General features: G+C 29.8%; 1 protein-coding gene and 1 pseudogene across 1 annotated transcript; both read left to right on the top strand.

Moving 5' to 3' along the window:
• Positions 1–4,140: 4,140 nt before the first annotated feature.
• Positions 4,141–9,733, top strand: LOC126553382 (uncharacterized; annotated as a pseudogene).
• LOC126553391 (baculoviral IAP repeat-containing protein 3-like) lies at positions 9,674–10,293 on the top strand. Its single transcript, XM_050208561.1, has 3 exons — positions 9,674–9,740; positions 9,830–9,883; positions 9,998–10,293. Exons 1-3 carry the CDS (start codon positions 9,674–9,676, stop codon positions 10,291–10,293), a joined length of 417 nt encoding a protein of 138 aa, XP_050064518.1.
• Positions 10,294–15,569: the final 5,276 nt, after the last annotated feature.

Raw genomic sequence — 15,569 nt, 5'->3', positions numbered from 1 at the left:
TGACAGTCATTGATTAATAATAGGAATTTTGTTACTTTACCGGAAACCCTTTTTTTTGCAATTTCTTTGTTAGACTTATGTAGTTAATTATACTGAGAACGATGATGAAGTCAGAATTTGACGGTCTGACTTAGTTTCGAAGTTATAGCCTAATGAAGTTTGCTATTTTGCGATTTTTACGCATTCACGCATTACTATAGTTTACTGCCCTTTTACGAATATTGATTCTTTTTTTTTGAAACATATGTATTTCAACTATATTTAAAAATGATGGTACAAAAATAAATTCGGGTAAACACTAAGTTTTTGAGTTCCTTGTTAGATCCTTGTTTACCCGTATTCGGAAAACGTTAACTGCCACGATGGTGGGGTACGCTCGCGGGGTCGGATCGTTTACCATTCCCTATTTCACGTATTAAACCACGATTATCCCACTGTTGCATTTCGAAGTAATTCATATCTATTTTTAAAGTATGATTTCCAATATTTTGTTTATTTTTGTTATTATAATGAACATGAATGGACATGCATGAACAATTAACAATATATTATTATAATAATAGTACAAGGGGGGTATTAAAGAGGGGTTAAGAAAAAAAATAATAGTATGACAAACAAATTCACGATTATCACAAACGTCAAGAGTGAAAGACAGAAGACACGTCGTGTATTTTCAATTTTGTACTTGACTCGTTTATAACTTGTTCTTAACTTTTTTATAACTTAGTAAGACTCATAAGTTGTATACCTATTTGTATTTACTTGCAAGTTATTGAAGTGGCATTTAAAATAACATTCATCAATCAATTAAAGTCGTAATACTCATTTTCTCAATGAATCCAAAAGAGCATGATGGTTTTCGTTATAAGTACAATGGCGGTGTTAAAAATGGTGTTCGGTAAGTTAATTTTACTAATATTACTACCTACTTCCTAGATTATTACTTATTAGATATTATTTGAAATGTAATATAATAACAATTTCAGTTTTGACTATTGAATTTTCTTAATAAAGAAATCAATACATGTATCTAGGTGCTTAAGAACTATTTTTTAAGTCACTTACGATACACTAATCTGTTTTTACAACATATTTACAATTTTTTAATCCACGAGTCAATAATAATATAATAAATAAATTATACTAGGTAGGTACAATAGGTACCATATAATGATTTTTTCACCATAGGTTTGCATGCATATTTTGATTTAAGAAAAGCATATTTTGTTAATATAATCACATTCAAATTTGAACATTTTGTGTTTTTATTATGCAAAAAACTATACCTAAAAATACTTTAAAGTAGGTGCATTTAAAATGATATAGGTGCCTGCTATTTAATACTGTAAAATATATTATACAACATAGGGTGGAATCATCAGGATTTTTTTTTAATTTAATTTATTCTATCTTCGGTCATTGAAAAAAATTTAAAATTGAATCATAAATACTTCATAAGTTCACTAATAACTGTTTGAATTTCAAAGTCTTAAGAACATTGAATGAGAAATTTTTATTAATATTTTAAAATTACATTTTTTCTTTCTATGGTCATATTAAATCTATCTATGACCAGTCATTTTCCCCTTATATGGCCACTGTAAAAATATTAATTGTTATTTTATTACAAAATTAATTATTAATTTATATATAACAGGAACTTTTATTTTCCAAAAACAAATTATGAAAATACAACAATCTAGTTATTTATAAGTATCTATACTTAACATTTTGGTAACTTATAAAAAAAAAAATTAATCCAATTATAAATATTTGAACAAATATATAAATAAAATGAACAATTTTTTAACAATATTATGAAAACTAATACAAATTCAATATGTTCTCCATCAGAAGCTTCAAAGTATTGTACTTTTACTTCAGTTTCAGAAACTACTTTAATAACTGTGGCCATATATTATGTACAACATTTTTTTTTACCTACAGGCTTACATTTTACTAGTATATAGTCACCAGATTTTAAGTCTTGTTGCAAATAATTAAAAACAACTAAATATGTGGATTACACTGAATTTAACTTACTTGATGGTACAGAAACAAACATAAATTTATAATTCCAACACAAAATTCAGAAACTCACATATTTTTAATTCTTAACGATTTTGCTAAGCGATGAATGAAAAAGTGATAACAAAAATATTGAAAATATTTTTACAATATTCTCAACCTTTTTGTAATAATTGTTATCCCCCAGTTAATAAATTATATGATGAGGAATCAATCAGGTAACCCCATTTATCTTAGTTCAAAAATGTATTATTGCTGCGATAAATAATCATTACATAGTTCAATAATAGTTACTTGTTAAACGAAACTAATAGAATCATTAAAAATAGATAGTTTAACCTCATTAATACTTAAAATGCATTGAAAAAATCACTTTAATTTTGTTTCAATATAATTATCAAGTTCTAAATAGATGAGTCTCATAAAATAATTTATTAAATATTTTTTTTATAAAACTGTTTTATATGTAAATATAGTTAACTTACCAATTGATAATAATTTAGGTATTACAAATATTATTTAAAAAGTTATTTTTAATATAGCACCAGGGGAAGACGCAATTGTTGCAGAACTACTGAAAGAAGGAGGAAAAGAACTAATGACACGACTGAAACGACTAGTAGATAATATATGGAAACAAGAAGAAATACCAGTAACATGGCACATGTCAGTTCTATGCCCGGTTCACAAGAAAGGAGACGCTATGGTTTGCCAGAATTACAGAGGAATATCCTTACTAAACACTTGTTACAAATTAGTTTCGAACATCATACTGAACCGTATCAAGCCATACACAAGGGACATAATAGGGGAATATCAGGCAGGCTTTACGTCAGGGAAATCTACAGTGGATCAAATCCATACAATAAAACAAATAGTAGAGAAAAGTCACGAGTTCGACATAGATGTGTACCTACTATTTGTTGATTTCAAACAGGCATATGACTCCGTAAATCGAGGTAGATTATGGAAAGCAATGACCCAACTCGGAATCCCTACAAAATTGGTGAGATTGATAAAGACATGTGTGCAAAAGTCCAAGTGTATAGTTAAGTTCAACGAAGAAATATCTGAAGATTTCTCAGTTGAAACAGGTCTTAGACAAGGAGATGCGTTATCCCCCACATTATTTAACATAGCCCTAGAATCGGTAGTGAGAGAAGTACTTGATGATGATGTCACGGGCCTAAGAATTAGAGGAGGACACCAAATCACACTAGCTGCGTATGCTGATGACATAATAATTATGGGAGAAACCGAAGAGGACCTAAAACGGTCGGCAGAAAAACTAATAAGTAGAGGAAAAGAGATTGGACTACAAGTTAATGAAGGAAAAACGAAATACTTAATAGTATCACGTAGAGAACAAGTACAAAATTCGTTAGTAGTCGGTGGATTTACCTTCGAAAGGGTAACAAACTTTAAATACCTGGGAGTAGATGTTAACCAACAAGCAAACAGCCATGATGAGATTAAAAGGAGAATAACTGCAGGAAACAAGAGCTATTTTGCGCTCGTACCTATATTTAAATCAAGATTAATCTCCAAAAATACAAAAATAAGACTATATAAAGTACTCATTAGACCTATAGTATTGTATGCTTGTGGAGCATGGGCATCAACAAAGTCGGAGGAGAAAAGACTACTACTATTTGAAAGGAAAATACTGCGAAGAATTTATGGACCCAAAAGAAACGAGGAAAATGTATATGAACGAAGAACTAATGCAGAATCAAGGGCAATGTTCAATGAGCCAAACATAGTGGGAATACTTAAAAGCAGACGAATAAGCTGGGCCGGGCATGTATGGAGAGCGGAGGGCCAAACAGTATATGATGTCACAATGTGGAAACCAAAAAAAAAACGACCGATAGGAAGGCCAAGACAGCGATGGACAGACCGGGTTAAAGAAGACCTCAAGCTCCTGGGGATTAGAGAAGGAGAACAACTGGCGAAGAACAGAGAATTGTGGAGAGGTGTAGTAGAAGCGGCGATGGACCTTCAAGGCCCGGAATAAGCCTAAAAAAAAAAAAAAAAAATTATTATATACTATAGTATACATATACTGAAGTAGGTACAAATTACTATTTTAGATGTAATTGAGCTGCAGAACATTATTGTTGGCCTACAGCAGAAGCTTCAATGCGTCATGCACGAAAAAAAATTGTGCCTGCTTTACCAATAAGCATTAATGCATTGGCAGATTATCTTGATCAAAACCCAGAGCGTTACACTTGTTGTGAACAAGCGTTTTATCAAGATGGAACTGTAGATAATGATGGTAAAACAACAATTATATTTGGATGTTCATCACTTATCAGTGATGTTGTAAGTCAAGGAGGAAACGAAGTTCATGCTGATGCAACTTTTAAAGTTACAGTCCAGGGCTTATTCTAAGGATTTTTATCAACTACGCATTTTTAAAAATAAGCCTATATAAATAAAACAGTAATAATCTCGAAATATAATATCAAACTATAGTTAAACATTTTTAGTTTCAATGTGGAATAATTTAAAATTTAACGTATTATAAAAAAATAATATCAACATTCACGTTTAAGATATTTTATTTTAATTAATGTTCTTTTTACTTTTTAAAATAATATTTATATACATAATACTTAGCTACTTTGTACAATGTTAGAACATTCTTTTTTTAATTTTTTGTTCAGTTTGGTCTTCAGTTTGGTCATCAAATTTTCTTTTTCTCTTTTTATGCCTGTGTTTTCGTTTTTCTTGAAAATCAATTAATTTTATATCTTTTAGAGCTTTTCCATCAGTACCTTTAAGTTCATCTTCGAGTACATCTACCCAACCTCCAACTAATTAATCGAACTCAATGATTTAATTTTGTTTACAACTGACTCAGTATGTTTAACAAGATCCAAGTCTGTTATTTTATCACTTTGAATAGTTTGTTGATAACGACTAAAAATGGCCAATACATCTGCCAAAAATGCTAATAAAAAAATAGTGTCTTTATTAGTTAATAATAATAAAAATCCATTGAACTCTTTCTCTTTGGAATTTTGCATATATATAACCAGAGCTTTCCATGAAATTAATATTGAGTTAGGTAACTAAATTAAAAGAAAATTCTGTCCATCGCACTTGAAAAAATGTTGGTATCCTTATTAGCTGCAAATTATTTTCCTTAGACAGTTGTTATAGTTCTCTAGTTCGAAGTGCTGAGTTGTGGAAAAAAGCAGAAATTCCTGACAACTTGCTTACGATATGAGATACTTCTGCTACGGTAGAACTTAGTCCAGTACTGGATCTAGGGGGGGGGGGCGATCCGGGGCCCATGCCCCGGGCGCTTATATCATAGAGGGGCGCAATTTTCAAATTTTAAGCTCATCATTTTTATTACATTTAATTTTTTTTTTTTAAATTGAATCTTTTTTTTGGAATTACACAAGTATTTCAAATTAAATAGTTTTAATTCAATATAGTCACACTAGTAATGATTAAGAAAAGACATTCGTCATATCATATCATATTATACTTTCGATTTTATGATTTTACTGAAATAGCCAAAAACACAATCGGAGCAATCTGCAATTAAGATAAACTCATATTGTATACATGTATCGGTCAATCGTAGACGAACTAATTGGACAGCGATAAGCCGATAACCAAGCATTGCGTATTCATGTATTTTCTGCTATTTAACAGTTGTATTTATTTATTATAACAGTGTTTAGCGTTCACTTCACTGTTCACTGGAAGGTATCTAATGAATGTTACAGTTTAAGTATAAGTGTTTAAGTATATTTTTTTTGTGATGGAACAGTCTAAAAAAAAAAATTATCTGGATATGAGTTCCGGAAAAAAGCTCTCGAAAAAAAAAAGAAAATGAGCGAACTTCGGCGTATTTTCATAATTGGCTGGGTAATACTAACACACATTGTAGCACAGGTTAGAAATTATTTATAATTATTATTCTATATTATAATTATTATTAGATTTGTATTGTATTATAATAATTAATGGCGTAATTTAGTATTATTATTATTTATTACTATCGATATTATAATACGTACTATTTTAATATTTAATACCTAACCGCGAATTTAATACAGGTATAATTTCTAAAATAATAGTTTTCGGAAAACAGTGAATTAATTTTTATAATATATTAATATTACTATATTATATTGAAATAATACAGTACAATAAATATCTAATATTTTATAGAAAATGAAGAAAATGGGACAGATGTAGAAAAGAATGAGAATACTGAGAAATGTAGTTCTGGGGTAATTGTCGAGGAAATTAATTCTAATCATCAGTTTCAATCAATCAATCAGTTTTGTCCTGACTGTGATAGAGGTAAGACGTGTGTTCTTGCTTCGTACTATTACTAAAATTAATATTATCTATACCGGTTAATATCTTAGTTTATATCATAGATATTAAAGAATGGATAGGCCATTTGTGCTTATCATACGGGCATGAATTAGAAATAATTTTGAGGTTATAGAGGTCTTAACAGAATTAGGATTATTATTTAAAAATTATTTATATTATTATACAATAAACATATTACATTTTATAATAATATATTTTAATAATTTATAAATTCCAATATCTATTAATTGTCTATACATCCATCAATGATAATAATCACAAAATATAATTTATGATAAGACCTCTGCTAGAGTGAGAGGCATTAATAAAATCTGTCCTTCTCTCTTCCCCATTCCGGCACACTTCCCTCTATACGATTAATATAGCGATGGCCTATCCATTCTTTAATATCTATGGTTTATATAGTGTATATATACATTTTTCTTCGTTTCTACTCATACGCTAGTATATTATCTTATTTTTGTTTCGTCTATTGATCGATATCTTATCTAATTTGCCGTAATATATAAAATGCCGTTAGAATGTGTGAAATGCTGCGATGCATTAACGAAAAGTGAATCTATGGAATGTTCTATTTGTAATAATGTGGCACATTACTATTGTGTGGGATATACGGAAACGTATTTTAATAAAATGACTAATAATACTAAATCTAAATTTGCTTGTTCAAACTGCTCAAAAGTTAATCAAAAATCTCCGAAATCAAAGTTAAATGAACCAGTGTCGTTAAATCCGAAGTCTGTAGAAAAAAACATTGAAGAGCTTATGAAATCAGTTACATTTTTGAGCTCGCAGTTTGACAATTTTAATGAAGAAATTGATAGTGTTATTATAGAATTGAAAACTATTAAATTAGAAAATGAGAAAATTATTAATGAAAATAAACGTTTGTCCGAAGAAGTTACTATATTAAAACACAAAATTGATTCAATTGAACAACACAATCTTGGTATAACAGTTGTCAGTAGAATTAACAGGCATACCTAAAACTCAAAATGAGGATTGTGTTCCCATTATTGCAGAAATTGGTAAAAAAACAAATACGGAACTTAATATTATTGAAGCCTACAGAATTCATTCTACTATGTTAAAGCAAAATATAATAGTAGCTAAACTAACTACAATTGAAATGCGGAAAAATTTAATACGTAATGTTAAATCGTTGAAGGTAACTGCGGATATGGTAAATAGTAAATGGGCAAAGGATAAGGTGTTCATTAATGAGCGGCTTACTAAATTCAAAAGGATGCTTTTTTCTCAAACCAGGTTAGCGGCTAAAAGTAAGCAATATAAATTTATATGGATATCTAATTCCGATATTCTGGTGAGGAAAATGAAAATTCAAATATTATAAAAATTAGATCATCTGATGACGTTTCTAAGCTTTGATTAGTTAATATTTATAATGTTAAAATATCGTTAAATTAATAAATTAATTTTCTATGAATAATAATAATACGCTAATTGTAGATAATATTTTAATTGTATTTATGTTGACTCTTTAGTAGATATACCTCTGTCTAATGATAGTTTTTCCGTTTTTCAAATTAATATAAGTAGTATTAAGGCACATTTTAATGATGTTGTAAACTTATTAGGCTCAGTAAATAATCTTTTTAGTGTTATTGTATTATGTGAAACCTGGCTTCTGAATGATTTTGAGTTTAAATTAAATGGTTATAAAACTATTAATTCGTTAGGAACATTAAATAAATGTGATGGCGTAACTGTATTAGTAAGAGAACCTTTAAACATAATAGCTGTTAATACACAAGTATTAAAAAATTGCAATTCATTACACATCACTCTTAAAATAAATAACGATTTATTCCATCTATTTTGTATTTATAGATCTCCTAATGATAATATAGATAACTTTATCAATAATTTAGAAATTTTATTATCTAGTTTGTCTAATAAAAATGTTACACCAACCATGCCACAGTCTCGACAACTTTTTATTCTGCACATAATTGTTCAAAATCATGTGAGTTTTAGTTATAATTGATTTGTATTTTAACTTTATGTGGGGGAAATAAATATGAATAATTATAAAAATATTTAAATTATTATTTCAGCCAATACCCATAATCTACGCATTGATGGAGTCCAAGACGGAAGCAGCATACACTTTAATGCTTACAAAATGTAAAGCTTTATTTCCTTCCATAATACCTAATTGCATGATGACAGATTTTGAGACAGCTTTGCAAAATGCATTTGCAACTGTTTACCCTGAAACTGTTGCACATGGTTGCTGGTTTCACTATGTCCAGGTAATTAACAAATAATGTTTATTTGTATATATATATACATGTATATAATTATTATTAGATTCTGAGAGTAGCAATTAATGAATTGATTTTACAATGTGTTTTTTTTTTTAATTAAATACTGGCCCTAAAACTATTATTGTATACTTTCATGTTTCAATTTACTATTTTCTAGGCATTAATAAAAAATGTTAAAAGACTGGGTCTAGCACAATACGTGAAGGACAATGTACAAGCCCAGATCTGTTTAAAAATGTGCGCTGCTTTAGCATTATTGCCGGTGAACAAAATTGATGAAGGTTTTCAATTAATACGTCGCCATGCCATAGATAATAATGTTAGATTTGCTACATTTTTTATCTATTATTCAAAGTATGTGAAATTACTTAGGGATATATTTTTGTTTAAATATGTAATTCTGTAATATTATAAAATCAACTATCTTCGATTTAAGCTATTGGCTACGGAACAGAGGACCTGACGTTTTTTCTGTATATGGTTTACCTAAAAGAACCAACAAAAATGTTGAATGCTTTCATTCCCAATTGAAGGAAAATTCCGAATTCTTCATCCTAATTTATGGACATTTTTAGGTAATTAAATCACTATATTCTAAATTTATAAAATCATATGGGTATTTGGTAAATTATTATTAAATATGGATTATAGATGTACCCTGGTAAATATATTTTCATCAAAGCTAATTTTATATTTCTTATAGAACACTTGAAAAATTTGAACAGCAAGTACCATGTGACTGTAAAACAACTAGCACTAGGACAGAGAATATCTCGTGCTGTTAAAGTTAAATATTTACTAAACTAAGAATTTTAAAATCTACTCAGCAATTTGACCTTGGGCATATAACATTAAAAGAATTTTTACTACAATGCTCACACAGTGCAGAACGTTATATCCGTGAAGAAATGAACTGGCACATAAATGTAGAACAAGGTAACCCATTAGTAATAAAGTTTAAACCAATTTTATAAAAAAAAAAAATGATACATGTTTTGAACACAGGTGTAATAGAAGATAATGAAGATGAAATAGCTGTAAGAGTCGAAGGTAATGTTTTTTTTTTTTTTTTAAGTATACCTACTTATTAAATTTCGAACCTAATTAAATGTTTTTTTTTTTTAATTGTGTTAAAACAGATCATCAACCAGAACTTCCTGAAAACATAGAGGTTCCCGAAAACAGAGGTTCCTGTAAACATAGTACTTCCTGAAAACGCTGAGCCAGAAGAAGTGCGTGAATGTAAGATATCCGAAAAAAATTATTTTCCATATATTTTTGATATTGTAAGTTATATACTCTATTAGGGGATGAAAGGGATTTTTTTATTCCCGAAGATTTGGAGTTGGTTAGATGGCAGAAAGAATACGGAAATGATGAATATCCAGATAATATTCCTTATGTCCAAATTGATCGAAATCTCCAAGTGAATCTTCATAATGAAGAAACAATTTGTGTTGTGTGCAGGGATGGGGCTAGGTCTCATGCATCTGTACCTTGTGGACACAGAGTGTTGTGCGTAGATTGCGCAGACCAACTATGTAATAATCGTTGTCCAATTTGTAATGGAGAGTCCACCGGTGTCATTCGCATATGGCAATAGTATTTTTTTTTTTTTTTTTAATTTATTAATTTTTGACTTAACATAGGTACCTTCAACTTTAAATGTATGCTTAATAAATTGTGTTTTTAGACTTCATATTTTGTTACAATTATTACCTAGTTTTATATACACCTATTACCAAGAAAGTATCATTGAATATAGAGTTTATCAAGGAAGTGTTCTGCGTCCTATTTTGATTATATTCTATAGGTAACTATTAAATATTAATTTTGTCAGTGATTTATAGATGTTGATGGATTAGTTATTTTATATCCTGATGTAACCGGCTTGCTTTTCTCTGAATAAGTCATGTAAAGTGGCTCATTATAAAGCCACTGTCGCCTGTTGGTGTGAACTACAAAGTTTATCTATGCCTAAATTTGATTACTAAAGTATTAAATACAAATGAAATATTGTTTGATTCTTCTTTAAAACTTAATAAAATCCATCTTAAAAAAATGTATAGTAAATAAAACAATAACTATAAAACCATAATAGGTAATAATATAATATACATAGGAAAAACGTATTTGCTACTTCATAAGTTTTTCATTTTTTTTTTTTTGCTCCAATAATTTATTTGATTTTGGACATAATTGTAAACCAGGTTCATCAAAGTTAATTACCATGTAGCTATCATTTAATATGTCTAAACTGAAAATTGAATGCTCTTTTATAGCTGCTCTAACTTTTGAAATAACCTCAGTATGCATTTTTGCTATATCTTTGTGTCTATAAAATAATTTAAACCATACACCGTTTGTTTCTGAATGGATTTTTTATTTTTAAATCTTTTAACAACTTTCATATCGAGTCTTTAACATTTTCTGGGTGTACAGAGAAATCTTTAGCCTGTGTTAATGTAGTTTGAGGACCCATTATACGACATAAAGGTACAGTATTGTTTACTTTATTACTAAGTGTAGATTTTTGAATATCCAGCTGTTTCTTTATGAACTTGATGTAGTAACTTTTATACTTTTAATAATAAAGCTGACTGTATTTTGTAAATCAACCTCAGTGTACTGGAATCTTACATTAGTTTTTTTTCTCACTACATCATTAACAGTCTATGTTTCAGAGCTATTCATGTTTCAACTACCTACAAATGAATAAATTTAACTTGAAAAAAAATGTATTTAATAAAGTTAGCTGAAATTTCTATATCTTTATAATCAAAAAGAGAATAAGAATAGTGAAAATTTTTTTAAATAAAATTAATGTTCATTTACTGTATGTAAATATATTAGGCACAGATTCAATAAATTAAAACAGTTCATTATTTGATTAAACCTCTTTTAACCAAATAATATAGAGTTTGCCTATATGTTACTCCTATTATACTATTATTCCTGAATATTACTTTCCCATGTAAATATATTCCTGGTATTTAAATTCCCGTCGATTATTTTCCGGCTTAATATTTTCCCAATTTTTATTTTCCTTTGTAATATATTCCTGTGTAACATTTTCCTATGTAATATTTTCCTACGTAATTAGTTTCCTGATTTTTGAATTCTTATATATTATTTTCCTTATTTATATTTTCATTAATTTTAAATTCCTAAGCATCATTTTCCTCTAAAATATTTTCCTAATATATATTTTCCTGAATTTAATTATTCCTGACGAAAATTTTCCCCAAAATTATAACCTTAAAATGTGAGCTACATACAGAGCATCGTCCGATAACAGTAACAAAATTGTTTCCATGTCGAGATACATGAGCTCTTTGGAACGATATACAGCATGGCAATTGGGTATGGATCCAAAAGTGTTCAGCTAGTATGCAGTAGCGGCTCGTGAGTTAATATTCTGGGGAGACTTAAAATTATTTAACATAAACTACGTACAGCAACGAATAAGAAAAACCCTGTTATTGAAAATCTAATAATATTATAGTATTACATAATATTTAGTTAATATTTTTAAGTTTAATTTGATTTTTTTGTTCGTAAGTTAAAGTATTAAATCCACTAGTTAATAATATGTCTATTATATTGTCTTTTTGCATTTTTACAATAATTAAAAATATAACAAATATCAAATAGAAGATAGTATAAAACCCTGTAGTAAACGTGTTATAGTTATTAAATCATAAAAATGCATTAAATTATGACGGCGACTAAGAACGGCGAGCGGTACGGCAATTATTGTCGTGAACCCAGTCTCAACAGAGTCTATAATACGCAGCTTATTCTCCCTGCCCCCTCCGGCCCTCCATCAAACCGCCGTACCATTTTACATGTTATGATTGAAACTGTCGGGCGGCAGTTTCACTGTAACGGCGACCGTCACCGTCATCGATAAAACTAAAATAGCATTTCTATTAAAAAACTATTTAAAGGTTTTAGACTTGGTTGCTTTCAATTTATAATAATAAACAAAGAAAACGATATAAATTATATATTATTATAATATTTTCAATTCGAATAAAAATATTTTTATGCATTATTATTTTAATTAATTATTATTTACAAGTAACTGGGTTTTTTTAAGGGGGAGACTCAGTCTCAAAGTCTTCCCTGACGAGCCGCCCCTGCTAATATGGGTGTCCATTGATTCTTTTGTAACGCTTGATGACTTTTAAAATGTTACTTTGGTCGATTTTTATCATTCAGTCTATATACAATATCATGCGGCTTGATCAAATTCCACTCATCAACAGAAAAAGTAAAAACAAACTTTCTTTTTGGTAGATCTTCATCAAAGTTGCTACGATTATCTGAACTATCTAAATAAATATATATATACTAGCTGACCTGGCAATGCTTCGCTATTGCAAGATTTCTCAGATGTATGTAAATTGTGTATGTACATTTTGTAGGTATAACTATGGATGGAACAAAAGATGAATTATGCCAGTATTTTGATAATTATTCAAAGACTTAAAAAATTTCTTTATAAACAACGTTATCAACTTTTTCTGGATCAGGGGCAAAAATATACAAATTAAATTTGGATGTCACACGTGACAGGACGACGTATAGTTGACCGTGAGAAAAACATTGAACGCTTAGGTCAATTCCAGCAACGTTAAGTGTTTGTCCCTGTGCCTTATTTATAGTCATTGCAAATGCTAATTTAACGGGAAATTGAATACGTTTAAATTAAAGGTAAATCTGAGGGTATAAATGGTATTCTTGGTATTAAAACAGTTTTTCCATAACCACAGCCTGTTAATATTATGCACTCGAGTAATGAACTTCTCAATTTTTTGATTTGTAGTCTTGTACCGTTGCAAAGTGTGGGTGGGCTCAAATTTCTCATTAAAATAATAGGTGCCCCTATTTTTAAAATCAGTTTATGTGGTGGGACTCCAGGAGGTGTTAAAGAGTTAAGAAATTCAGTTGGGAAATGGACTGCATCCTCTTTTTCTAAAACTGTATCAACTGAATAGTACATTTGTGATTGAGCGTCAAACCTAGATAGCTTGTTTGTCGTTCTCTACGTACTACACGCTTTCTTTTGGCATCATTCTGAGATCGACCAATGTTTAACTTTCGTCGAGGCATTTCAAAAATGAAAGTAGTACAATCAATTAAATAAATAGTAAATAATTTAATAAATAGTACAATCAATTACGGCTTTAAATGATTAACTTCTATTAACAATTGAAAAAGTACATAGGTAACATAAAACCATAAAGTTTCAAAACAAAATGAATAATGTGCCAACTATTATATTTGTTTACTCTAAAAGTTCTCAGTATCTATAATAAAAAATTTATATCAACCAGAATATAAAAATATTTTTTTTTTCGATTTTTATCAATATTAATCGATTTCAAGCCCTGCTATTATCGATATTTGTATTATTATTATATTATACTAGCAGACCCGGCGAACTCCGTTTCGCCACCAGATTCGTTTTATGTAACATTTCGTTTGGTGATTAAAAGATAAAGAAAAAAAATTTTTTTTGTTATATATTTGAAAAGGAAAATATTTATTTCATTTCACAACAGTAATAAATTCATTTCAATTACCTACTAAAATGAAGTGTTATTTAATTGTTTCATTGTAGTGCTCTTTGGTAAACCACATTTTGTTTTTTGGTCTGACGTTAACACAAACAAAGCGGATGGTTTCCCAACTCGTGAACACGCAACGTATAACTGTCCATGTGAAAAACAATGATTTTCCAAATTTATCCCGCAAACACTAAGCGATTGGCCTTGCGACTTATTAATTGTCATTGCGAACGCAAGGCGAACTGGGAATTGCAATCGTTTGAAGTCAAACGGAAGATCAGTCGGAATCATTGGTATTCGAGGAATACATACATTTTCACCTGCGTACTTTCCGTTAATAATGGTTGCCTCAATTAAATTCGGCATAAGTCTCTTTACCGAAAGTCGAGTACCGTTGCAAAGTCGCGGTGGATTCAAATTACGCAGTATCAAAATAACTGTACCAACTTTCAGTTGCAAGTTATGTGGTGGAAATCCTGGTATCTCCAGAGAGTTCAAAAACTCTGTTGGATAATTTACTACATCATCGGGATTTGTTATTGAATCAACGGATTTGTATGTCACCAAATCGCCAGCAATTTTTGATTGAATGGTGAAATTCAGTGCGTGGACATCATTATTCTTTGCTGCAAGAATTGCTCGTTGACTTAACCAAGCATAATTCTTATAATTCTCACTAATGTTTGGGAAAACATTTTCAATAAGAACTAATTGAGTGTCTACAAATCGGCAAAAGTCGTTGGTAAGAGTAATTAATCCAGATGTCGCATCAACTGGGACTTTTCCATTTCCAAGATCTAACAATTGTTTGGAAAATTGTGCAGCACTTTGATCATTTTGAAGTTGAACTCTCATATTAGTGGTTAGCGATAATGTTTTTACGTTATTCCATAAAGGTGATGCCTTTAGGCAAGCATTCAATTCATCTGCAGGCGTTCCACGGGGAACTACTGGCAACGTCTGCCTGAAATCGCCTGCCAACAATATCATCAAGCCGCCAAAGATGTTGTTATTTCTCCGAAGATCCTTCAGTGTGAAGTTAAGTGCTTCAAGTGATTTCTTATGTGCCATTGTGCACTCATCCCAACAATGAGCTTGCATTGCATTAACAATTTTCCCATTGCACTGGATCGGGAAATATTGCACGTTGGAGTATCAATTGTGTTTAAATTGAGTGGCAACTTAAGCGCAGAATGTGCAGTACGACCGCCATCTAGAAGAGTCGCCGCAATTCCAGATGATGCTAACGCCAAAGCTATGTCACATCTTGATCGAATAGTGGCCAAAATCAATGAAATGACAA

The sequence above is a fragment of the Aphis gossypii genome, unplaced genomic scaffold (genome assembly GCF_020184175.1).
Source record: "Aphis gossypii isolate Hap1 unplaced genomic scaffold, ASM2018417v2 Contig00225, whole genome shotgun sequence".
NCBI classification, from domain to species: domain Eukaryota; kingdom Metazoa; phylum Arthropoda; class Insecta; order Hemiptera; family Aphididae; genus Aphis; species Aphis gossypii.
Note: the sequence above shows the minus strand (reverse complement) of the source record. Positions and strands in the feature narration are given on the sequence as shown.